This window comes from Arvicanthis niloticus, chromosome 14, assembly GCF_011762505.2.
Source record: "Arvicanthis niloticus isolate mArvNil1 chromosome 14, mArvNil1.pat.X, whole genome shotgun sequence".
Taxonomy (NCBI): domain Eukaryota; kingdom Metazoa; phylum Chordata; class Mammalia; order Rodentia; family Muridae; genus Arvicanthis; species Arvicanthis niloticus.
This window is the reverse complement of record NC_047671.1, coordinates 55,554,864-55,581,356: the sequence shown is the minus strand read 5'-3', so window position 1 is coordinate 55,581,356 and position 26,493 is coordinate 55,554,864. Positions and strand designations below refer to the sequence as shown.

General features: G+C 43.8%; 1 protein-coding gene across 6 annotated transcripts; it reads left to right on the top strand.

The window, feature by feature from the left end:
* The first annotated feature begins 334 nt into the window (after window positions 1–334).
* On the top strand, window positions 335–25,315 carry Ammecr1l (AMMECR1 like). 6 transcript variants are annotated; one of them, XM_076912869.1, is made up of 9 exons: window positions 899–1,661; window positions 2,223–2,333; window positions 12,463–12,907; window positions 15,751–15,861; window positions 16,157–16,271; window positions 17,354–17,444; window positions 20,226–20,322; window positions 21,353–21,480; window positions 21,951–25,315. In XM_076912869.1, exons 1-8 carry the CDS (start codon window positions 1,589–1,591, stop codon window positions 21,432–21,434), a joined length of 1,125 nt encoding a protein of 374 aa, XP_076768984.1. In that variant the 5' UTR covers window positions 899–1,588; the 3' UTR covers window positions 21,435–21,480; window positions 21,951–25,315. The 6 variants fall into 6 exon arrangements, 5 of the variants coding, with proteins under 5 accessions (XP_034373885.1, XP_034373884.1, XP_076768984.1 ...); XM_076912870.1 differs by lacking the exon at window positions 21,353–21,480 and adding an exon at window positions 21,207–21,260 and having other exon boundaries at window positions 1,374–1,661; XM_034517993.2 differs by lacking the exons at window positions 899–1,661; window positions 21,353–21,480 and adding an exon at window positions 340–682.
* The last annotated feature ends 1,178 nt before the right edge of the window (window positions 25,316–26,493 follow it).

Genomic DNA, 26,493 nt, shown 5'->3' with positions numbered 1-26,493 from the left:
CCGCAGCTCCCTAGGCGGCAGCTTTAAGTGCCACCTGCAGCCTCCCGGACAATGCCATCGCGCGACTAGAACTACAACTCCCGGTGTGCTCTGCGCTGCGGCCTGGCCCAGGCGGCCGGATAAACTGCAGCGGCCGGCCTGACATCAGAGAGCCGAACTCGGTGGGCTCCTCACCCGCAAGGGGAGCCCAGTAGGTTTCAGGTCTTAAAGAGAGACTCGGCCCCACAAATGAAAGCAGTTGCCTATACGCTAACCAGCGCCAATCACAAAAATGTGCGGACTACGGTCACGTGACTAGTGGGCGGTACTCCCGGAGCTTCGGGATCTCTATGGTTCTCACCGACTCGCTAGAGGACGTTTGGTCCACTGGAGGACTCCCTACATTCTTCCTCCATTACCTCACTGCCTCCGGTGGCTGCTGGGATAGAGGAGGACTCGGGTCCCGACTCGACTCGGTCCTCCACCCGCCCCGGGAATACCTCTAGTTCTCCCTGGCCGCCGCCGCCCCGCTGCTTCCTCTTCTACCCTCCCGCCGACCTCCTTCGGGCGTCCTCACTCGCCTCGGGACTATGCTTTTCTCGGGAGCCTCCATCTAGGCGCATGGCTCCATGAAGCAGGAGGAAGAGAAGGCAGAGCGCGAGAGGTCCCGTCCGCCCCGGCCGCGTCTGGGTCAGGAGAGAAGGTGGGGAATTCTAGGGGGGCTGCGCCGTGCTTTCTCTTGCCAGGCCTTCTCGAGGCCTGCTCAGTTCCGAGGCAGACAGTACCCTGGAGAGTGGGGTCTCGAGGTGCCGGGCGAGGTGTCCCGGGGCGCCATGGGGGAGGGGCTCATGGAGGCGGTCACCGCGGGTGGGCAAGGCCTCCTCCGGGCTGCCTGTCCCCGCCGAGGACCAACGGGATCGTGAGGCCGTATGCCCGAGATCTGGGTGGCAGCGGTCGCCCCTGGCCAAGGAGGCGAGGCAGCAGTTGTAGCCTCAGTGCCTGAAGTCCCTCCAGGAAACAGTCGGAGGAAAGTTTGGTGGTCTCCTGCGCCGCCTGGTGGCCCCCCACCCAGAGTCCCCTCCCCCGCCCGGCGTCTGGATTCCACCCCCGCGGCCCAGACCCAGTTGGTCTACCCGTCGCCCTGTCGTTTCCCCAACTCCCACTGCGCCCTGTACTCTCCTGTCCCACATCCTCCTTTTCACCTTTTCCTTCTGCCTGTTAAACCCCTCCCGGCTCCGGCCTCTTCTTTCCCTCTTGTCTCATCGTTTTCTTGCTTAATTCTATTCTGACACTTTCTTTTCGTTTTTTTTTTCCTCCCGCCCCATCTAACGCATCTAATTGTAGCCCCCTCCCCCCCCTTGCCTACTACCATCCCTCTATCTTAAACTTTGGATCTTATGCCTGTCCCCGGAGCTGTGTGTTTTGCCCTTCATTCCGTGCCCTGATCTGACTCCTCTCTGTGCTCACTTATCCCTCTGGGCCTATCTGCTTTCAGTGCCCTCTCTTAGGATTCAGTGGGTGGGGCCTGGAGTTTCAGCTTTGCATCAGTTCTGTAGTACTGGGGAAGTAGGAAAGGTGCAGAGATTCATGCAAAGCTGAGTAAGGATGAATGGCTCCACCAACACTTGCCATCGCCACCTGGCACAAGGTGCCTTGTCCTCAGGGGCCTAGCATGTTGTCCGGTAATTTTGAAGACTTGGGAGTATGCTTGTATACAAAAACCTGTGGAGACCTCAAAGCGATAGATCCTGGCTAGAAAGCAAGTTTTGACGTGTGTGTGTGTGTGTTGGGAGTGGGTGGGTGGGTATCATTCAAGTAGAATACAGCCTTTGATCCTCCGTGGGATTTCTGTTACTTGTCTTGAAGTAAAGAAAGTTTATTTCCAGATGGTTTTGTTTGTTTTCTTCAGAGATTGCTCTGTTAAATTGTACCTTGTGATCCTGGGGCTCACTTTAATCCCAGCACTTACTGCAGCAATCTGAATGTTTTCAGTGGTAAAGTCTCTTGGCTCCTGTTTGTCCTCATGTAGAGCCGGGTGTGGTGCTATATAGTCTCACCTGGGAGGCAGAGGCAGGCAGCTTTCTAGAGCTTGACACCAGACTGGTCTATTTATATAGTGAGCTCCGGGACAGCCTGGACTACACAGAGAAACTGTCTGGAAACACAAGCAAACAAAAACTAACTTTTGCAAAAACCTCCACACTACCTAAACTTTGTTCACTGCACCTGCATTTCTGTATTAGGTATTGGAAGAAGGAATGGAATTGGAAGAAAGAAGATTCATTCCAGAGACAAAATAGCTTCCCTTTCCTATTGTAGCTGTTTCCTCTGGGATTATAAACTTTCTGCTTTCAGTGAGTATTACTTTGGGCATACTTGAAGTGGGATTCTTGTTGCATGTTTTGGTTTGGCTTGTGTCTAGATTTAAGGTGTAAGTGTACTTGGTCAGTGGTCCTAATGTTAGTTAAGTGTGTGGATGTTACAGTGCATGTGCTGAGGAAGTCAGAAGACAATTTGAGGGAGTCAGTTCTCTCCATCCTGTGGGTCATGAAGTCAGGACTTCAGGCTGGTGGCAGGTGCCTTTCCATGCTGGGACATCTTGCTGGCCCTCCAATTGTACTTTTGTGATCTGTTTTCAAGAGGTTTTCTGAGGGTAGCCATAGACCTCTGTAGACCTGGCTGGCCTAGACTCAGTGTTAAGCCTGCCTCTGCATCCCAGTGTTGGGATTAAACCCAGTTCCCAGTTACTCACTTTTTAAAGACAACCCCCCTCGGCCTTTATTAGGTTAATTGCTTCATGGAGTTAGGACTGTGGCTCACTGTGTGGAAGTGCGTGTATGTTATATTTTCATTTGAGAAGTGAATCTGAAAGATGGAAAATCAAAGGTCATCTTGGGCTATGTAATGAGCTTAGGCACAAAAATTAACTAGTTCCAGGTTAGTGCAGTTTCCTGTTTCTCATTCATACAGATTTGGTCTTCGCTTACTTTTGGATCATTTTGATCCAAATCCCATCACACATTTGAAAAAAAATTCTACATGTAAACCTTGAACATAGTTCTTGTATAAAGTTAGTGCCTCATCCCTTTGAGGTGAGGAACACTTGGCTAGAATGTTCAGGTACCTGTGATGTATCTTAAGTACAGTACCCTAAAATCACTCTACTTTATTGCTATAAGAGTTTGTCAGAGCCTCCCAAACCTTTTGTGAGAGAAACAAAAGGAAATGTTTTAATTTTATAAATGAAAACACTGAGGCCTACAAACACTGAGGTCTCCATGCTGTAGGTCATAGAAAGAGAAGGAGTGGTCAGGAGCAAAACCCAGCTGGGTGTAGCAGTGCACTGGAGACAGGTGGGCAGAACATACAAATCCCCAGTGTCACAAAGAGAAGCCTAGTCTTAGAACTCACTGAAACTGAGACAGGGTTTCAGTAGCCCTGGCCAGCCTAGACCTTGTTAAGTGGATCAACCAGGCTGGCCTTGACTTTAGAGATGATTGGCCTTTTCTGGGGATGTGCTAAGGGTAAAAGTGTGTGCCACCAAGCCCAGTGAGTCTTTATGTAGCTCAGGCTAGCCTTGAACTCATTGCAATCCAATTTAATACACATACCCAACCCCCTCTCCAGTTCTGGGATTACAATGAGCCATATACCTACCTCCAAGTTGTAAGCATTTGGTTACTTGTTGTTTTAAGAATTTATAAATTGTAAAAGTAATTGCATGGGTTTATATGGCAGATGCATTTTTTTTGGCATTGGAGTTGAGACAATGAGACAGACTCTCTTGGAGCCCATACTGGCCTCAGATTCCCTGTGTGGTTAGAGTGTACATGAGCTTGTGATCCTCCTGTCTCTTGCCTCTGGGTATAGGCATGTACCACCACTCCAAACTTGACTGTTTTAGAAACAGAAATAATGGTTTGGAATGGTGGACACCAGAATGTAGCATCTCTTATCTGACTTGGAACAATACCGTAAATAGCCAGGATTATAGCTCATGCACCACACTAGCACTCATGATAGAGCTATTACATTGGGATTCACTTCAACTTTTCAATGTCACAGGAGAAACACCAGCCTGTTCCTGTCTGAGGAAGGCTTTATTTAAGGGCACATCAACACTAAATAGTAACAGAAGCTTTTCCCCTATGTTTCAGACCTTTATGAGGTCATGCTCGTCCTCTGATAATTGTAAGGGTTGTCTTCAAAGATAAACCCAGAGGAGGTTTCTCTGGCCTGGAACTTGGATTGCTGGGATTAAACGTGTGTTCTACCACACTTAAGTAGAATTTTTTTCAATTTATTTCTCAATATTATAATTATTATTTGAAATGGAAACCATTGACAAAATCCCTAGCTTTCCATTTGTATCAAGATGTTTATGGTAATAATAATTAGCAAGTTTTTTTTTAATGGTCTCTGCTTTTTAGTGTATTTCTACAAAGTTACAGGAGTAAAAATAATTCCACTATTCACCCAGTATTCATCTTTTTCTTTCTGCTTCTCCCTTCCTCCCTCCCTTTTTCTTTGTTTCTTTCTTTTTTTTTTTTATTTCTTTATTTCTTTTCTTTCTTACTCTCTGAAGCATGGTTTCTATGTAGTCCTGAAGCCCTGGCTGGTATATACTCTGCATGTAGAAAAGGCCAAGCCTGAACTTATAAAGATCTTCTGCCTTCTGAGTGCTGAGATTAAAGGTGTAAAATACAAAACCGGTTTCCTACTTTTTTGAGATAGGGTCTCAAAATTGTTGTAATGCTTGTCTAGCTTCAAATTCTTTCTTCCCCTTCCTTTATTTATGTTCTTTATGGCTTCTGCCATCACAGAATGAAAAGAAACCATAAATAGTTTCTTATAGGCCATTACATTTAAAAGGAGAAAAGTACCAAGGTCTTTTAGACTAAAGGTAGCTGTTAGAGAGTTATGTGCCAAAGAACTGCCAGGTTCCTTTCATGTCTTTGGATTCAAATAGCCCTGTGAGGCTGGGCATGGTGGCCCATACCTTTCTATAATCCCAGCACTCAGGAGCCAAGGTAGGAATATCTCGAGTTCAAGGCTATACCTTCTGGTGATGCCCTATCTATACATAAAAGGACGTGGAAGGAAGCAAGGAAGGAAGCTTTTGCTTTTTGCCTGCTTGCCTTCATTCTCACTGGCAAGTTTATTATCCTGTTGCTGAGACATTCATTCCCTTGCTGCCCTTAGATTCCAATAGCTCTCTAGGAATTCCCTAGTACCCTGAACCAGGCTGAGACTGCTGAGACGTTAAGTCTCATAGACTGAACAATGACCAGATTCTTGATCTTTCTGTCAACCCATTGTTGAACTACCCAGACCAGAGCCTATAAACTACTCTAATGAATTGTATGTATCTATGGCCTTGAACTAGAGTTCCACCTGCCTCTGCCTCTGAGTGCGCCACCACTGCCCAGCTGGCTATTGAGCATAGTCTACACAGTGAGTTCCAGGACAGTTGGGGCTATGTAGAGAGACCCTGTCTCAACACACAAACAAAACAAACCGACAAAACCAAAAAATACCCCTTTGTGGTAGCAGGTACACAAAAGTACACAAAAACTCAGCTTGCCTGAGTTTGCAGTCAGTCAGACTTTGGATCTCAGAGTTGGAATTTGAGCCAGAGTTGGCAGCTATATTGTTACCTCAAAGCCAAGATTCTGTCCTCAGAAGTGGGGGTATTTCTGGTTGTTTTGTAATGGGCTTTTGAAAGAGACACACAGGGAAAAAGGAAGGCTCTTTTCCATGTTAGTCAGAGCAGCCTCGTGTTCTTGAACTAACACTGGCTTTGATACTTATGAATATTAACAATCTATGAGATTTATATTAATTCCTGAAATCATAAACTGCTTACTACTACTACTTCCCTTAGCTTTATTATTAGATTATTATGTATATGAGTATACTATAGCTGGCTTCAGACATTGGATCCCATTAGATGTGATTGCTAGGAATTGAACTCAGGACCTCTGGAACAGCAAGTGCTCTTAACCAATGAGCCATCTCTCCAGCCCCCCCCCCCCACTTCTTTGTTTGTTTGTTTGTTTGTTTTGAGACAAGGTATAGAAAGTATAGCCCTGGCTGTCCTGGAACTTACTCTGTGACCAAGATGACATCAGAGAGCCACTTGCCTCTACCTCCCAAGTGCTGGAATTAAAGGGGTATGTCACCATATCTGGCCTTACATCAGGCTTATTTTAAAATAAGACAAGAGCCAAATGACTTTACCACTGATTATTGGGATGAGATTACTGGCATGCACCATTAACCCCAGCCAGACCTGTGTTCTTAACTGCTGCTGTCTCTCCAGTCATTTGGAAGCATTTTTTTTTTTTTTTTTTTGAGAAAAGACCACCTGAGTACTGGAACTAAAGGTGTGAGCCACCAGCACCCAGTTAAAACATTTTTCCCCCCAAGTTGTATCATCTATACAAAGTAAGCCTTTGGGTCATCTCAGTAAATATCTCAGTAAATAAAGTAGCAGCTGTGGCTAAGTGCAGGACTGAGTGGCCACTCCTGTACAGTGAATATAACAGTTCCAGGATAACCTGGACAAGAAGAGAATTTATAGGACAAATTTTAGGATGAAGTGTTCAAATTGTCCCCTCTTGTTTCCTTTAGGTTTTTCTTCCTACCCCTCCTCCTTCCCCTCCATTCCTTTTTCCTTCTCCTCTTCCTCTTCTTTTTCTTCTGGCTCTGTACACATTGCAGGTATTGAGGCTTATGATTACGCTAAGCTGGCAGGCTAGTAAGTTCTGTGAATCTGCTTGTCTTCATCTCCCTATATTGGGCTTACAGACACCCCACCACCATACCAAGTATGTGTGTGTGTGGATTAGAATGTGAGTGCTGGTAACCAGTTTTCTGAACCATGTTTCCAGTCCCTGATGTTTTGAGTCATGGCCCACCATATAGCCTTGGCTCCTCTGGGACTCATAGATCATGCTAGCCTGAACCTACAGAGATAACCATAAAGGTGTGGGCCATAAAGTGTGATGCATATGTGTGTGCATTATCAGTTCTTTTTTTGTTTGTTTGTTTAGAATAAGTGTTTAAATTATCTCAACCATGTAAGCCTATACACTTCTGAAAACCCTGAGCTCAGTTCCCCAGTCAGCTGTGTGTATGTCCACATTTGTCACATGTGGTGTGTAGGAGACTGACCGCCCATTGGACAGGGAAGCTGATGCTTCAGCAGCCCACTGGGGAAGGGGAGGCCTAACTATTTGATACTTGCAAGGTTAAAGAAATGTATGAGATTATTTATATTCCTGAAATCATAAATTGCTTACTACTACTACTACCCTTAGCTTCATGCTGAAGCGTGGGCAGTGTCTCCATCTGGTGGAGTCAGTGTTAACTACTGTGTTGATGTGGATGTGGAAGCTGTGTAGGAACCGATGACTACTGCTGGCTCCTCAGCTTGGCCCAGGGATTTTGCAGGGCAGCAGCCAAGGCCTTTCTGGGTCACAGTCACAGTGTTGCATGCTTTGATCAAGGGAATGTTTCTGTGCCTGAGGCCATATTCCTACTGGGTTACAACATTGGTAGCTGTTGTGATGTTTGGGAAGAAAAACAGATTCACACACAGTTTCAGAAGAGGTAGAACATTTAATAAAGAATTTGTTTGGGAGTTTCTCTTGTTTCTATGGTGCTAGGAATGGATCCCAGAGTCGTCAGGTACTCTACAGTGGACTTAAACCCTCTATTCTGCGGTGTAGGTGGAATCCCACGTTTCAGGAGTGCCGATGTCTTTTGATCACTGTAGACTCTAAGGTGCCTGCTTTGGAGTATGGTTTGGAGTATGGTTTTGGAGTATTGTTTTGTACGTGGGTTGTTACTGCTTTTTAAGGCCTGTGTTGTGGTTACTGTTCTATTGTGAGGAGACAAAGTATTTGACTGGGGCTTGCTTACAGGGTTAATTGATTCATCATGACACAGAAAGGCAGGCATCCCACTGAAACAGTAGCTGAGAGCTTTATATCCTGATCCATAGGCAAGAGACAGAAAGAGAGACACAAAGCCCACCCCTACCTCCCAGTGACGCACCTCCAAGAAGACCACACCTCCAAATAGTTCTAACTAGCCCAGGCATTCAAACATGAGCCTATGGGGCTATTCTCATTCAAACCACTGGAGTGTGTTGAGTGCCATGTTATGTGCAGGCACCTTCAAAGGCCAGAGTTCTACTGGAACAGTTGGTTGATGTGAGAGCTGGAAACCAAACTTGGGTCCTAAGACCAACCAGTGCTGTTAATTGAGCTATCCCTACAGTCCCTATAGAGAAAGTTTTAGGGCCAGTGAGATGGCTCAGTGGTCAAGAGAACTGACTGCTCTTCTGGGAGTTCAAATCCCAGCAACCATATGGTAGCTCTCAACCATCTGTAATGAGATCTGATGCCCTAGCGGGGCTGGATCAAGCAGGAGAAGGGAGGGGGAACAAAAGAGGAAGTTTTAATACAATTGGCAGATAATGTTTATATTGCTGCTGATAACAGTCGGTGGCTGAGATGTCTGCTGTCAGTACTCTGGGTCATTTTACTTTTTTTTTAACCTTTAGTTTAATACTTGCTTATTTTGGCAGGTAAGTAGTAGTCTCCTTAAATAGTTTAAAAAGAAGGAAGTATAATACATCTTAAGTGAAATAGTGATTGACTATATATTAAACTTTGTCACATAGCCAAGCATAGGAGCACACGCCTATACTCCTAGCATGGGAGGCTGAGATGAGGGTCAGGAGTTCAAGGCTAGATTGGTAACATAAACTTTGTTGACAAACAAAACCAAAGACCTGAAGAGATCTATTGTTTTCAGACTCCCCAGGTTCACAACTATTCTAACTTGATCTCAGTGCTTGCTCTCAGCTGGCGACTGCACACACTTTAACTCACTTTACCGCTTTCTCCACATAAGTTAAAAAGTTAAAAAAAAAAAAAAAAAAGACATCTTTGGGGGAAAAACCCAATAGAACCAAAACAATAAAGAATGGCCCCTTAGGCCCATTGGAGTGCTTAGTCACCAGCAGTGGGGCTCCTTGAGAGAATTAAGAATTGTCCTGGTCATGGTGTCTTTTCACAGCAATAGAATAAAGACAAAGATACGTTTTTATTTATTGGGGTTTTTTTGTTTTGTTTTGTTTTGTTTTTTTGTTTTTGTTTTTGTTTTTTTGAGACAAGGTCTCACCATGTAGCCTTGGCTGTTCTGGAACTTATTATGTAGACCAGGCTGGCCTCAAACTCAGAGATCTGCCTGTTTCTGACTTCCACGTGCTGGGATTAAAGGCTTGAACCACCATACCAGGCCTTAAAAACTCTCCCCAATTCCTAGATTTGAGGTGCTTAGGGTCAGGCAGATTGACAACTAACTGGCCAACAGACAGAAGTTACCTAGGGAGTTCTTTGGGCCCTACTCTCTACCTTAATATGTTAGACAGTATCTTTCACTGAACTTGGAGCTCACTGATTGGTTGAGACTGGCAGCTGTTCAGTGAGTTTCAAGAGTTGCTTTCTGCCATGCACTCCAATGCCTGGCATATGTATGTACTAAGCTATCCTTATATCCTTAATATGTTCTTTTTTAATCTAAAGATTTTTTTATGTGTGTGGGTGTTTTGTGTACATGTGTGGACACATACAACATGTGTAGTGCATGAAGGGCAGAAGATGCATTCGAGTTGTTTGACTTGTATCTTAAGCTAAGTAGAATACAGTCCCATCCATTGTGTACTCAGGACAGGCATTGCTGTGAGAAGGCTGACAATTGCCTGGCTATGGTTGAGTATGTTGCCTTAGAGCCTGAGGTCTTCATTTCCTTTTGTTGACAAGCTCCTTTAAATTGTTTTTAGTATGTCCTAGGTTGCACTGTGTTTTCTTATGTCCAGTGAGTACTATTTCTTAAATCCAGTGGGTACTATTGGCAGGTCACGTGGCTTGTTGAAAAGGTCTGGGTCTTGGAATCTGACAGACTGTATTCCATATTCCATATCCTAGGCCTTGGAGGATTCCGAGGCTTATCTGTCTGCCATGCCAACACTGAGCAGAGTCCTGAGTATGAAGCATTCTGAATGCACAGACCATGTCTAGGCCATCTTTAGGTTGTCCTCTAGGAGGCAGCAGTAATGTAACTGTAATGGTCTTTTTTCTGTTTTTTTCTTTTTTTCTTTTCTTTCTTTTTTTCTTTTTTGAGACAGGGTTTCTCTGTGTAGCCCTGGCTGTCCTGGAACTCATTCTGTAGACCAGGCTGGCCTTGAACTCAAATCTGCCTGCCTCTGCCTTCCAAGTGCTGGAATGCACCACCACTGCCTAGCAACCATAGTGTTTTTATTTCAGGAATCTGTGACTGCTAAACTCATTTAACACTCCCAGTCAGAGAGCAATTACTTTTATTCTTGTTTTGAGGAAACCCAGTCAAACAGAGATTAGTTTCAGATTAACCAGTTTTGAACTCAGTCCACATAGCTCCATAGAGGTACTACCAGCCTTTGGTTTGGTTTGGTTTGAGGTAAGAGCTTGCTAAGTATCTATATTGGCCAACTCCCTGTGTAGAAGAACAGGCAGGTCTGAAAGTCATCTATCTGCCTTTGCATTATGACTGCAGTGATCACAGGCATGAGCTACCACTTTTAGGTAGTTTGTGTATCTGGTATAGCCCAATGTGGCCTGGAACTTGAGATATATAGAGAGACCCAAGGGTGACTTTGAACTCCTGATCCTCCTGCCTTTACTTCCAGAGTGCTGGGGATACTAGTTTATACAGTCCTGAGAATGAAAGCCTTGTGTTAGGCAGGCAATCTACTGATTTGAGTCATCCCAGCCCTGGTAGTTTTTGTGGTTTTGTTTTGTGGCAGGGTCTCACTGTGTGTCACTCACTGTCTCTGTCTAGCCTGCAACTTGCTATGTTAATTTTAGTGTATGTGTATGGGTGATTTTTGTGAGTCTGTTGTGTACTACATACATTCCTGGTGCCATAGAGGCTAAAAGAAGATATCAGATCCCTTGGAACTAGAAACAAAACAGAACTGCTGTGTTTATTGCTGCTTTGTTCACTATAGCAAGGAAAGCAAACCAACCTATTTGTTCATCAGCAAGTGAATGGATAATGAAAACCTGGTGCACATAATAAAATAGAATATTTAGCTCTAAAGAAAAAATAAAATCACAAAACTTTGGGAAATGGATGAATATAGATATATAATATTAAGCAAGGTCACACAAAAGGAAGCAAGTGTAGACCTGTGTGTAAACAAATGTACATGTGGGTATAGCAGGCTATGTAGAAAGGAGACCAATAAAAGGTAAACACCAGGGAGAGGTGCAGGTGGTTGACAGGAGTCAGGAAAAGGATGTAAAACTTTGCTGGTTTTAATTCTGTCACGGAATTTTCTTAAAAATATATTAATGAAGCCAGCCAGTGGTGACACAGGCACAGGTAATCCCAGCACTCTGGAGACAAGAGGCAGGAGGGTTTTTGTGTTTAGGACAGCTATGGCTACACAGAAAAAATCTCAAAAAACTTAAAAAAATATTTTTAATTAATGTATGTGATAATATAAAATATGTATCTATATGTACGTATGTATAATACATAGTAATGAGCCAAGTGTAATGACCCACGCCTTTATTCCCAGTACTCCAGAAGCAGAGGCTGGCGGATCTACATAAAAAAAAAAAAAAAAGGCAAACATGAGAAATCTAGTGTGGCACTCCACAGCTTTAGAATGGCTATTCTGAATATGTAGAAGTTGTTGAACTGTATAGACTATGATCTGTCTACTCTTGCTGAGTAATGATTTTTATTTGCAAATTCTTTACATTATAGGCTTATTTATTTTGGTTATTTGAGACAAGTTCTCACTATGTAGCTCAGTCTGCCCTAGAACACATAGCTTCTGCCTTTTCCTCCCAGGTACTGGAATTAAAGGCTTGCACACCACATTGCCTAACTTGTAAAGAGGGTACAGAAATGTCCTCAACTAGTTGTATCCTATCTCTGCCCACTGGCCTTGATAGTATTTGGGGATAGACGCTCATTGCCTGCCTCTCTCCATGGTGGCTATAATAAACTTTATAGAAACTCTTTAGGAAAATTTGACCATGTCACCTGGAGTTTCTGGTTGAAAAGAAAAATTGACAGCTTTAAAAAAAAATGCAATTATTTTCTGCTGGGGGTAGGGGAGACAAAGACTATGTGCTATGTGTGTGACCAGGTCAGAAGACAACTTGTAGAGTCATGGGGATTAAACACAGGCCATCACAATTGATTGGCAGGCAGAAAATGCCTTTACCCATTGAGCCATCTTACTGGTCCTTGACTGCTTTTAACTGATCTATACAAAGAATTTCTTTTTTTTTTCCCACGAGACGAGGGAGGAGGCGGGCGGGAGACACAGACGGGAGAGCAGGCGGACGCCTTACGCTACAAAGAATTTCTTGAGTCATTCTAATTAGTACTTACCTGTTGTCTTTTGTGTAGAGTTCTGCAGCATTCCAGATCAAGAACACCAAATCAGGATGGGAAAAAGACGCTGTGTTCCTCCCCTTGAGCCCAAGTTGGCAGCAGGCTGTTGTGGGGTCAAGAAGCCCAAATTATCTGGAAGTGGAACACACAGTCACGGGAACCAGTCCACAACTGTTCCTGGCTCAAGTTCAGGACCTCTTCAAAACCACCAGCATGTGGACAGCAGCAGTGGTCGAGAGAATGTATCGGACTTAACTCTGGGACCTGGAAACTCTCCTATTACACGAATGAATCCTGCATCCGGAGCCCTGAGCCCTCTCCCCCGGCCCAATGGAACTGCCAATACCACTAAGAACCTGGTGGTGACTGCAGAAATGTGCTGCTACTGCTTTGATGTACTCTACTGTCACCTCTATGGCTTTCCACAGCCACGACTTCCTAGATTCACCAATGACCCCTAGTGAGTAAATCAGGAGGGCATGGTACCATCTTTCTGAAGTTACTCTGCCTAAAGGGTTCTGGAAACAGACATTTTTTGTTGTTGGTGGTGGTGGTGGTCATGTAACACAGTACAGTAGGTAGAGAAGTCACATTATCATACCACTGGGGAACCTCAATTCTGTTGAAATCCAAGTGACTGTGAACTGGAAGTGTTCGAGGGTCAATCTAGAGACTAGGAGCTCTCATTCATTGAGAGCAGTGCTTTTTTTTGAGACAGGGTTTCTCTGTGTAGTGCTGGCTGTCCTGGAACTCACTCTGTAGACCAGGCTGGCCTTGAACTCAGAAATCCACCTGCCTCTGCCTCCCAAGTACTGGGATTAAAGGTGTGCACCACTGCCCGGCAAGGGAGCAGTGCTTTTAAGAAAGATTATTTTGGTGTCCGTTTTCAAGCATAAGTGTATACCTGTATGTGCGTGGGGGCCCATGCATGTGTTGGTGTGAGCGGACACTCAAGCCTGATTTTTGGGAGCCATCTTAGAGTGCTCTTCCACCTTATTCCATTGTGGCAGGGTTGATCTCAATCTAACCCAAAACTGGTGGGTATGGCTAGTTTCAACTAACCAGTTTGGCCCCAGATCTACTGTCCCTACCCTCTGAAGCCTGAATTAAGGTGGGCCCACACCCACTGTCATGTATGTGGATTCTGAGGATCCAAATGCCAGTCTTTACACTTGTACCACTTTAACCGATGAGCCATCTTCAGCGGTTAAACATCAGATAAACATTGGAGGCACTTCTGCTGCCAGATGGTGGTGGTGCAAGCCTTTAATCCCAGCACTGGAGGCAGACTCAGGCATCTAGATCTCTGCATTCAAATGCAGCCTGGTCTACAAAGTGAGTTCCAGGACAGCCAGGGCTACATAGAGAAACCCTGTATTGGGGGGGGGGGGAGAAGGACAGAAAAAAGTACTTCTGCTTTTGGGTGTTTATTTCCAGGGCATTGTTGATACTGTGCTGAGGGTTCTTCAAAACCTGGAGCAAAGTTGGAGTAGAAAGAAAAGGTCTTTGTCTTTGGGAGACTCATTTGAGTTGACAAGCCACACATATAAATGTAAGGGAAGTTACCCTGTATGTATTCTTGGAGGAAATGTGGAGAAAAATGTGACTTTTCAGGGAACTTTGTTTTGAGACAAGGTCTCATTATGTAGCTCTGACTGTCCTGAAATTCACTGTGTAGATCAAGTTGGCCTTGAACTCAGAGGCCTGCCTCTGCCTCCCAGTGCTGGCCACCACACCTGGCTTCCAGGGAATTCTTTTTTTTTTTTTTTTTTTTTTTTTTTTTTTTTTTTTGGTTTGAGACAGGGTTTCTCTGTATAGCCAGGGCTGTCCTGGAACTCACTCTGTAGACCAGGCTGGCCTCGAACTCAGAAATCCGCCTGCCTCTGCCTCCCAAGTGCTGGGATTAAAGGCGTGGGCCACCACCGCCCGGCCAGGGAATTCTTGATGTGGGGTGCTATGATCAGAAACTCACAACAGAGCAGGTGAGATTCAAGCCTGGGGTAAGATAGATAGATAGATAGATCAGAAACTCACAACAGAGCAGGTGAGATTCAAGCCTGGGGTAAGATAGATAGATAGATAGATCAGAAACTCACAACAGAGCAGGTGAGATTCAAGCCTGGGGTAAGATAGATAGATAGATAGATAGATAGATAGATAGATAGATAGATAGATAGATAGATATATGGATCATTGTATTCAGGGACTTTGAGTAGGTTTGGCACAGTAGCTCTGAATGGTATGGTGCAAGTATGTTACAGGAAGAAAACGAGAGTAGGTGGGAGAGATAAAGATATAGGTAAGGGCTGGAAAGATGGCACTGTGAGTGGCACAAGTGCCAGGATCTGACTTCAGATCCTCTGAACCCACAGACAAACAGACATTCCCAGTATTCCAGTGAGACAAATTCCAGTGAGGTAAAGACAAGAGTGCATAGATGTTAGTCAAACATTAAGTTTGGTGTGTGCAACAGGAGTCCCTATTCCTACTTTAAACAATGTTTGACTATTACCCTTTGAAAAGATTGTCCTTTGACCTTGGAAAGAAGTCAGATGTGGTGATACACCTTAACCCCAGCAGAAGCAGGAGAGTCTTCAAGTTTGAGGCCAGCCAGGGTTACGTAGTGATGGGGGTGGAGGAGTCTAGGTAACTTTGTGTTTGAGAAGTGACTAATTCAGAAATCTAAACAGTAAGGGCAGTAGAAATGTGTAGATCTCAGAAAGGGAAGTATCTCTGTAGCAGATACTGACTGACTGCCCTAAGAACAAAGTAAAACTTTCTTGAGAAAGGTGTTTTTAGGTTATGAAAGTCTAAGCCAGAACTGTAGTTTGCCAGTTGTTAAAATTGTGAGAAAAATTGTGAGTGCAGTGTGGGCAGGGTGTGTCATCACGAATGTTAGCGCTCACTAAAATGGAGTGAAGGAGGGGAGATTGTTAGGTGCTGTAGAGCTGCTTGTAATTCCAGCACTTGAGGTAGAGGTACAGGACTGCTTGGGCATCTTTGAGTGACAATCTCTAGCAAAGTAAAAAGAGTTGAGTTTGAGGCAGGAAAGAAAGCTTATATATATGATCTCTAAGTGAATGAGGACAGAGCATAGGAAAGGGGACACAGCTTCTCTTGCCATCTCTTGATACTTTCTGTGTTTCTAGCCAGGGCTGACCAACTTCCAGAAAGGTAGAGTTCTTCAAGTAGCTGGCACTTCAGAAAATCCTTTGGGTAACAACAGAAATGAATAGAAATATATCTGTAATTAATCTAGGGCTGAAGAATACTTTTTTTTATGGTTTTTTGTTTGGTTTTTAGTCCTCTCTTTGTGACCTGGAAGACAGGGCGAGACAAGCGGCTTCGTGGCTGCATTGGGACCTTCTCAGCCATGAATCTTCATTCAGGACTCAGGGAATACACGTTAACCAGGTAATGACAAATGTGTATAGATTAACTAGAATTGGAAGTAGCTATATAACCTCATTTCTTCAAATTGTTTAATGGAGTCTCGACAGTCCCTTTCTGTAGGCAAGAAATGTAAGGACTATAACCTGGTGCATTACCCATAAGTTCCTGCAAACACAGTTCATACTGACATTAGTGTTAGATGCTGGGAGATGCTGTCAGAGGACCTTGGGACTCAGCTATGTGGGTTCTGTGGCATGCATTGTGATCTCTGAAGTGAACTGAAGGCAGCCTCACTTATATTTTCTATCCCCTCTAGTGCACTTAAGGACAGCCGATTCCCCCCCCTGACCCGAGAGGAGCTGCCCAAACTTTTCTGTTCTGTCTCCCTCCTTACTAACTTTGAAGATGCCAGTGACTACCTGGACTGGGAGGTGAGAGCAGCCGCATTTGGAACTCTGCATCTCTCGTTGCATTTGGGTTCGGGTTAGTACATGGTAATGTATCTCCTTCATTGAGAGAGGGTCTAAGAATGACAGAAAAGGTACTTCTCTACTAGGAATAGAAAAGAACTGAACATCAGTACTCTTGCTATGAGCTAGGTATGGTGACAGACACCTTTAATTCCAGCAATCAGTGGATCTCTGTTAGTTTAAGACCAGGACTGCATACTATGACCATGTCTGTCCCCCTACCCCAGAAAAAAACCTCTTTCCAGTCTAATCTGTTCTAGATTAAATAAGATCCATCTGATCCTTCTCTAGTTGAGAACTGTCAGGCGTGGTGGTGATTGCCTTTAATCCCATCACTCAAGAGGCAAAAGGCAGATGGATCTCTGTGAGGCCAGCCTGGTCTACAAAGTAAGGTCAGAGAAACCCTGTCTTAAAAGACAGAAAAGAAAGAACGAGAACAAAACACTCCAGATGTCCGCTGTAGAAAAGTTTATTAGAATTCAGTTATCATTCAGGCATGGTGGTGTACAACTTTAATCCAGCACTTTTTTGAGGATAGCCTCGTCTATACAAATAAACCCCGTCTTGAAAAGAAAAAGAAAAAAAGAAAAGAAAAGAAATAGGAAATTCTCTATGAGCCTGTGCATGGTATTCCATGTCTATGCCTGTGGAGCATCAAGCAGGAGGCAGAAGGAGGGGGCCAATTTGAGTTGTACAGTAAGACCACTAAAAATCAAATCCAATCCAAAGGGAACCAAATGTGAACAACCATGAACTTTCTAGAAACAGCCTGACGTGTTCATATAGTAGAGTTGGGCTAGAAGTAGAATATTTAAAAACTATTTAGGTATGCTATTTCAAGAATTTATTTCTGCATCCTTCATATTCTCAGAGGTGCAACTGCACATATATTTGACCTTCCCTTTAGTTTCTATGCTTTAGAATTAATTAGACATGAAAAAATTCTTTTCCCCAGACCTGGGTTAAGAGGCTCAGGAGACAATGTTGATTTATATGTGGGTGATGGAAATGTTAGAATCAGAAAATGCCATGTTTTTCTGTAGGTAGGGGTCCATGGGATTCGGATTGAATTCATCAATGAAAAAGGCATCAAACGCACAGCCACTTATTTACCTGAGGTTGCTAAGGAACAAGGTGAGTTGGACAGATGGCCATTGAGCTGTACTGCTCACAGCCGTGCCAGTTAAAGGGCAGGAGAGAGAAGTACTCAGCTCATCTGCCACCAAGTATGGATGCCCTTCTTCCTCTTAGTTCCCGCCAGATTCCTGTAGGACAAAGGCAAACTGGCATAAGACATTTGGAACTGGGGTTGGGGTAGGTGGGGAGTGTCGGGGGAGGGAATAGCTTTCTTACTTGATTATGGCTTCAAATGTTTCCTTCCAAGCTTCAGTGATTACCACAGCAAAATCCCAGCAACTAGCTTGACAATGTCTTTCATTATAAAGAAAAGTGCTATACTTTTAACTGTGAAATCTGTACACGGTGTTACATTTGGTAAAGTATAAACATCTTTTTCTACTGCTTTTAAAGAGCTCAGCAGTTGCCAGATGTGGTGGCACATGACTTTAATCCCAGCACTAGGGAGGCACACACAGGAAGATTGCTGTGAGGTCCACACCAGCCTGGTCTACATAGGACTGTAAGGCCAGTCAGGGTTACATAGATAGACTCCAGCAAACAAATCAGAGAGCTCAGCAGTTAATGAGTTCTAATAATGGGGACAGTAAAGGTAGGAAGTGGGCTGGGCACATTTTCTCTTTGAAAGAATATCTAGAATTCCTTTCTTGTACTTTCTGTGATATGTAACCCCATTTTCTTTCTTTCTTGGAATTAGTCTGGTTTTGAAAATATTATGTGAAACACAGTAATTGTTGGGTGTGAACCTGGAATAGAGAAAAATATCCAGTTAAGTATATTAATGAACTACTTATGTGGAAAGCGATCGCCTTGTTGGTTTTCATTGTGGTTGTGTTTAAACTTGTTCAAAAAGCAGCATGTATGTAGCCTAAAAAAAAAAAAGACATTTTGGTTAGGTCGTAAATCCAATATGCTCCTGTTTAAAGAATACCTAACAGATTTTAGTTATAGCTCAGTTAAGTAATCAAATTGTTTCTCCCATTTTAAAGTTGAGAAAATTGGGAGCTTCTATGGTAATTGGGAGGAGGAGGTTGAATTTGATTTACTTTTTTTTTTTTGACTGAGGGGCTGAGAGCTGATCTAGTGTCTACCGCTCTTGCAGAGGACCACATTTGGTTCCCAGCAACCACCTCAGGTAGCTTACAATTGCAATCAACTCCAGCTCCAGGGACATGTAACCCCACTGGCATCCTTGGGCACCTGGACACATACCCAAGTACAAGCACACACACAGACATACAATAAAAGCAAATGTGGCTTTTTTTTTTTTTTACTTTTTTTTTTTTACTTTTTTTTTTTTACTTTTTTTTTTTTAAGTGTAAGATGGAGGTGGGCCTAGTTGCTGCTATAAAAGGATCGCCTTTTTTGAGTTTGAGCATAAACTGGGGTACACATTACAAGAACATGTATCCAAAACAAACAAACAGTAAAGGACAGTTAGCAGTACTACACATGTAAAGAATTTGTTTGTCTGCACTAAGGAAATAATTTTCTTACTGCTATCAGTAAGAAAATTACTGTCATTCCAAGTATCAACCTGAAGGAAGCCTGCTCAAGTCCTTTTGGCTCAGTCCTTACTGGCCGGGCAGTGGTGGCGCACGCCTTTAATCCCAGCACTTGGGAGGCAGAGGCAGGCGGATTTCTGAGTTTGAGGCCAGCCTGGTCTACAGAGTGAGTTCCAGGACAGCCAGGGCTACACAGAGAAACCCTGTCTCTTCCAGAGAACTGAAGTTTGGTTTCCACTACCCAAGTCTACCAAGGGGATCCTATGGCTGTTTCTGATATCTGGGGTCTCTGAACTCTGGTCCACATAGCCAAACACACATAATTTAAATTTTAAAAACCCAATTCCCCTCTTTCTGTAGTGACATATGCCTGTAGTTCTGTCTGCACAGGAGGCTGAGAAATTACTTGAAGCTAGAAGTTCAAGATCAACCTAGGTGGGACTAGAGAGATGACTCAGTGGTTGAGAGCACTGGCTGCTCTTCCAGAGGACTCAGGTTCAGTTCCCAGCACCCACATGGCAGCTGTTCATAACTCCAGTTCCAGGGGATCTGACACTCTCAAATAGCAGGGGAAACACCAATATGCATTTAAAAAAAAATAGTAATAACAAAGTAAACAACAAACAAAACCTAGAGTGGTAGTAGTGCATGCCTTTAATCCCAGCATTTGGAAGGCAGAGCAATCTCTGCAGTCTGGTCTACAGAGTGAGTTCCAGGACAGCCAGGGCTACACAGAGAAACCCTGTCTTGACAAACTAAAAATAAGTGATCTTAAATGTAAAAGTAAGCAATTCTAACTAACTTGCAGAAGACCTAGATTTGGTTCCCATCACCCATAATGGGTAGCAACCACCTGAGCACACCACCTGTAACTCCAGTTTCAGCAGATCCTACATCATCTTTTGTCCTCATGCCTACATACCAATACACGCATACTCAGAGATAAAAAGTAAAATAAAATCTAGGCAATGTAGTGAAATCCTGTCTTTCTACTCTGCCTTTCTATAGAGCAGCCCTGGCTACAACATGAGCTTCAGAACTATACTTGGATAATAAAGAGGGGGGGAGTTGGGGACAGCATCATGGCACATTGAGTTGGACTGTGAGTGAGGCTGATTGGCTTCCTTTGTGTGGGACCATGGCCCAGTGCTTCCTTTTTCCCAGCACACTCTGTTTCTTGAATCCCATTTGTCTTCCTACACTGGTCATATTGGAGCATGTTCCTTCCATGTTTTGACAGTGTTCTGACCGTATTGTGGCTTGTTTTCCTCAGACTGGGATCAGATCCAGACAATAGACTCCTTGCTCAGGAAAGGTGGTTTTAAGGCTCCAATTACCAGTGAATTCAGAAAATCAATCAAACTCACAAGGTAAGCAGCTGCCCTATTCTCCTTGTTAGGCTTCTTAAATGGGGGTTGAATAAAGGCTCCATGGTGGGAAGGAGAACAGTATTTATAGCCTAAGCCGCTGGAGCTCTGAGGAGTGGCTGCAAAAGTGGAGATTCCCTGCTATTCTTTGTTTCTGTAGCCAGTCTAACAGGATTGAAGCAGAGTTAGACCTGCCAAGGACATTTAGAGGGGAGTTGGATTAAAAGGTGAGGACTCCAGTGTGTAAATCCAGGGTCACTTAAAGGTGCTTCTTCCTAGTCAGCACCAAATCAGATGTCAGAGAATAAAGGGGAGTCATATGTACAGGAGCCAAAAGGATCCTGTTTGGGGGATAGTTCTTCTGGGGCAAACTGACTATGGAATATGTATGTATCCCCGGCTCAGTTATTTATTAGCTATGTAACCTGGAACAGTTAGTTCATCTCCCTGAACTGTTTCCTGTCTGTAATTCCTTCAGGTTTTAAGGTAAGGTATAGTGTTTTCAGCCAAGGGCAACACTGGAGGTGTTCAGTGGATGTCAGTGTTCTACCCCTTTGTGCTGATGTTGGGAACAGAGAAGTTAGCTTTGGGCCTTTGCTATGACCCTCATCTACAAAATGCTGAGTCATCCGTATGCTAGCCTCACAGGTCTGTTTGGAAGATAACCCAGTGTTTTTGAATGCATTAAATTTTAAAAAAATCAAGGGGCTGGGTCTTCGACTCAGTGGTAGAGCTTAATATATAGCATGCTCAAGGCCCTGGGTTCCATCTCCAGCACCAAAATATAACAGTAGTGAAAATATGAATAATAATTAAAAACACTGCAAATACAAAGCATCATTACTATTACAATTTATTTGAACAGCCATTTCCCTGTCAAAATTCAGGAATAATCACCTTGCAGTGGAGGAGTGATTACAGTGGGAAAGAGATGGCTCTGGGTAAGGATTGTCACCCAGCTCCTGTGGTCTGTAGTAGGCTCCATAGGTTTGTAACACCCATGCTTTGCATCCTGACTCATGGCTCTTTCCAGAGCAAAGCCAAAGTGCTATGAATTCTGTTCTGATGACCCCGTGATATGGCATATTCATCTGGGGATTGAGACCTTCCTATAGCCAAGGATCCATTAACCTGCTTCATCAGAATTTGACTCAGAATTAGGTATCTATGCCCCTTTTAGTTATAACTTGTTTGTTGCTCTTCTACAAATTGAGGTTGCATTTCTGTCAAATTTATCTCATTTTTAACCTGAACGTAGATAACGCAGTTTACACTGGGTTTTGGTGCAGCCATCTTCCAATCTGCCACCCATGTAATTTGACTATGAAATTCCTCATCCAGATCCTGGTAGCAGATTGCTTACCAGCAGCCTGTTGATAAGCATATGTAGCGTTTTGAGGTGGGATGTGCTGAGATACATTCTCAGGGGTGAACTGTGATTGTGCTTTCTCATCTTGTTCATTTGTAATAACAGCATCATTTTCTTGTGCCGTCTTTTCATTTTCTGTAAGTAAGATTGCTCTTGGTCTTCCATTTTATTTGAAACTGTGGGATAAGCTTTTGGTTTTCTGAGTGACTCTTCACACTGAGATATTTGGGGTTCCTAACACTTTGCCTGTTTCCTCATACAGGTATCGAAGTGAGAAGGTGACAATCAGTTATGCAGAGTATATTGCTTCTCGACAGCACTGTTTCCAGAATGGCACTCTTCATGCCCCGCCCCTCTACAATCATTACTCCTGACACACGGCTACATGACCAGTCTCACCCCCCTGTGGCCACCAATGGCTATGACATCATTGGAGCAGATGCCTCCTCTTCCTGGTCCAGTTACTTCTATTACTGCACCATTTTATGATGCTAGCTTCCGTTGCCAAGTCTGCCTCCTGCTGACTGGAGGGTGTGGGGATACATTGAATGCAACAGAACATGAGGGGCCCAAGCCTTATATCAGCCTTTACTCAATCTGGGGTTCTGTTGGACCAGGGCTCCCCAATAACCAGTGAGAACGGCTGTGTGGGTTCAGAAGACCTGGTGATTTTCTACATGTGTTGGCCACACACTGAAAACTGGAATAGACAGTGATCCATGGAGGCTTCTTCCCCAATCCCCCACAGCCCACCAGATTAATTAGGTGTACTCCCTGGCAGTCTGGGCAACGGAGACCAACATGAACCACTTTTAGGTTGTTTTAAATTCTTTTTTAAACTTCCAGTTTATTGTGTACCAAGAGTTGATCCACAACCTCCATGCTTCATAAGTGAAACACCATGTTAGGGTTGGATGTGGGTACCATGAGCCCCTGTGAGTCCTGGACAAGATTCTCATACCAAGATCAGAAGTCCTGTGGATGACATTTCATTGTGCAGTAAGCTGTGAAGGTTTTCATGCTTACCTGACTCTCAGCGGACATTCTGGTACTCTTCCTGCATTGAGTCTCCTGGTGTTGAACAGAGCTCTGTGGCATAGCCTGCTGAGGAATGGAATGGAGATGCCCATAGAGGTCCTAATATCATCGTTGTAAGCAGGTGTAAAGGAGAGATCTCTTCCTCACCACCCGGCTACCTCAACTCTTTTCTGGTAGCAGTGCCTATGTAGCTGCATCTAGGTTCTCAGAAGCACAGACATGTAAACAGGTGGTTGGGTTGGGCTTTAGGACATACTGTCACAGGAGAGCTTCCAGGGTCTCTGAGCTGGTTTTCTTCACAGGCAAACATCCTGAGGGACCTTTTAATAGGGGAGTTCTTTTTTCTGATTTGCCTGCAAAAGTAGGAAGACTTGATATATCAGTCCTCGATAGGACTCTAGAACAATGCTGTGTAATAAAACAAGGTGAACCTTTAACTTGCCTACCATACTGGGACTCTTCACCTCACCAGTGCTAATGTCCACACTGTTCGTGTTGCTCATTTCAACTCTTGACATTCCCTCTCCCATCTTTACTCATTCCAAAATAGCTGTTAGCAAATTCTTTTGGTGGCAAAACGGATAGCACTAGGAAACTAGGGAGGTGCTTTGAAAGCTCCTTCTCAAAGGCACCGCTCAGGCAACTCAGAGGAAGCGGCCAGCTTGAAGAGGTCATCATCCTGAGGATGACGCACTGGTTTTTAGCAACTGTATAGAACTCATGAGGCAGATGTGGCCTCAACTTGGTGAACATATGTTTTGATTTCTTTGTCAGAGTAGATGTGATGGTCTGGCTTTCCAAAATGGGCAAACATTCAAGTCCTAAGATCTGAGTTTCTTGTGCCAGGAATGGAGGAGGGAAAGACAGCTACTTCCTATGTGCTATTCTAGGCATCACTTCAAAGGTCCTCGGTGTTTTTGTTTTAAAACTTGGCAAAGGTTGTACCAGGAATGATCCCAGACCTTGAATGGATGAGGGAAGTGCTGATGACATTGGAATGCCCCTTACTGCCAGGTTGGGTTCCTTCACATGCATAGGATGAAGGGGTCTCATGCTGCTGAGGAGAATGAAGGCTGTTATTGACATGTGGCAGCAGGTGCTCTCAGGTGCCATGGATTGATGCAGGGTGCTCAGCTCTGGACTGAGCTACCCACCTCCAATTTGTAAAACAGTATTGATACATAGGGCTACACTCATTACTGTTCAAGCGTTCTATGTTAAGAGTTGTTTAATTTCTAAAGATTTAAAGCAAAATGCAAAAAAAAAAAAAAAAAAAAAAAAAAAATGGTGCTAAACTTCACCCCTGAGCACTCAGTGAGACTGGTCATGCAAGCATCTACAGTGCCATGCTCCTCAAGCCTGTTTTTCTTGTAGAAATGTTGCCCTATCTTGTCTTCCCCAATGTATAGTTATGTATTATTTTGAGGGTGGGGTCGAATACCTGCCATTAAGAAAATGAACAGAAAGACCCAAAAAGGTGGGGGTAGGGGAATCAGTAAATAAGAATCCAGCTGGCAAAGCCCAGCATCACACTGAAGTGGGCTCAGTGGTTTCAGAGTGAAGAAGCCTTACTCCCTGCACATTCCCTCATGTTCCCATAGTAGTCAGCAGTACAAAAGTTCCTTCTGCCTTGTCAAGGAGACAAGGCAGAAATTGGCTCTATTGGTGTCAGTCCTGACCGGAGCATTCACAAGTTGGCTCAGTCTTGGTCACCTCATGGGAACATGTGGCAGATAGCTCTCAGGAAAAAGCAGTTGTGGATTGTCCACATGGGGGCTTAGTGTAGGGAGGTAATGCTCTGAATTAGGACTGAGCTGCCTTCTACACATTGACCAAAGCAGTGATAAGGGTGGCCAGTATGGGGCCAGTTAGTGGTGGTAGTGGAAAGGGACCGTTTCCTGCCCTGTTTCCTTTAGCGATAGGCTGCTCAAACTAACAGAGGTCCCCACTGTTTTCAAAGAACCAGCCGAACTCTACTGGCTTGGTTTGGAATTTGTTTCATCCCTAGCTGTGAGTGCCTTTTGGTCTGGAAAGTTGGCTTGTCTCATCATACCCACAGCTAGGACATATACTCTGTAATTATGAATTGTCCTTGTTTTCCTGAGCTAAAAGTGAATGTCTTTGATCACTATTAGAGTTTTGTCAGTGTTGGGTTGTTTCCACTGTGAGGTTCTTAAAAATGTTTTCGCTTCATAATGTTAAAATAATTCATGTTAGAAACCCTTTACAGATGAAGGGTTTGTAGTTGAGACATTACATATATTTTGCTGTTTATAATAAAAAATCATCTATACAAAAGTCTTGGGTGTTAATTTTAATATTTTGAGCAAAATCTGTTGCCATGCTATGTTAACATTTACAACTCATGGTGTTAACTTTCCATTGAGATTTCTGAAGCCTAAAAAACTGTTCTTTGTGTTTTTATTTTTTGGTTTCCCTGAAGAGACTGTATGGCCTTCACTGCAAAGACTTCAGACCAATTATTTGTATTACACTTGGTTGCCTCTTGGCTATATAACTTCTGAGTACAAGTCATCAGAGTCCTGAATGAAGTATTGTAGAGAATAAATCATAATGGATTAAAAACTGTCTTCTGCCTCTTTGTAACCAGGTGACTTGAGTTGTCAGAAACAGATTAGCAGTTATTTTATTTGTTGATGGTCCTCTGTCTGCCTCTGCCTCACAAGTGATGGGAATAAAGGTGTGCAGCACCAATCTCAGTGAGATTACCTGTTCAGATTCCTATGAGCTAGGTTGATAGAGCCGTCCTTTAATCCCAACACTGGAGGGCTACACAGTGAGAGACTGTTTCTTAAAAAGCAAAACAAAAACTACATGAGATGGCTCAACAGATGAAGGAGGTTGCCACCAAACCAGTTCTGGGACACAATATAGTTGGAGAGAACCAAGATCTGCCTCCTTTATACATGTGGTCTGGCAGACAAGCAGGACTCCTAATATTTGGGATTAGAGATACTTTAAGTTGGCCTTTATTCTCTCAGTGAGGTTAATGATGCTAATTCTTGGTGAGAGTAGGGGTAAGAAGATACTTGTAAAGCTCTTTCCAAAACTAGGCATGGTAGCTCATGTCTAACCCCATGGGAGACAGGAAGATGGACAAGAGTTCAAAGCCAGGATGAACCGCAGAATGAAATCTTATCCACCCCCCCCCCAAGAAAAACCCTAAAACTTGATTAGTGGCACATGCCTGTAATTTCAGGCAGAATGATTGCTGTGAATTTGGCTACAGAGTAAAGCAATAATAATCATCTAGACTGGAGAAATGGCTCAATGGTTAAGAGGATTTGTTCTTATTGAGGATCTGGCTTTGGTGTCCAGCATCCACATGACAGCTAACCATCTGCAATTCTAGTTTCGGGGGATCTGACACACTCTTGTAGCTTCCTTAGAGACTGCATACAAACAATATACTGGCATACATGAAGACAAACACCAGGACTTGAGGGGTATGGTGTCCCATGCCTGTTAATCCCACCATTTAGAAGAGGCAGAGACGGGCAGATCTTTGAGAGCTCAAGGCCAGCCTGGTTTACAAAGTTGTAGGAGTGTTGACTATCAACTAAGGCTACACAGTTGAGACCCTATCTCAAATAGAAAATCCCACTCCGGACTCCTGGCATGTTAAATGGAATTCAAACTCCAGGTTTATGATTGTGTAGCAAGTTTTCTTAACTGTGGAGCCATCTCTTTAGCCCTAGCCTGTTGGAAGTTCTTTAGCCAAGGTCCAGTACACATTGCCAGGGCTG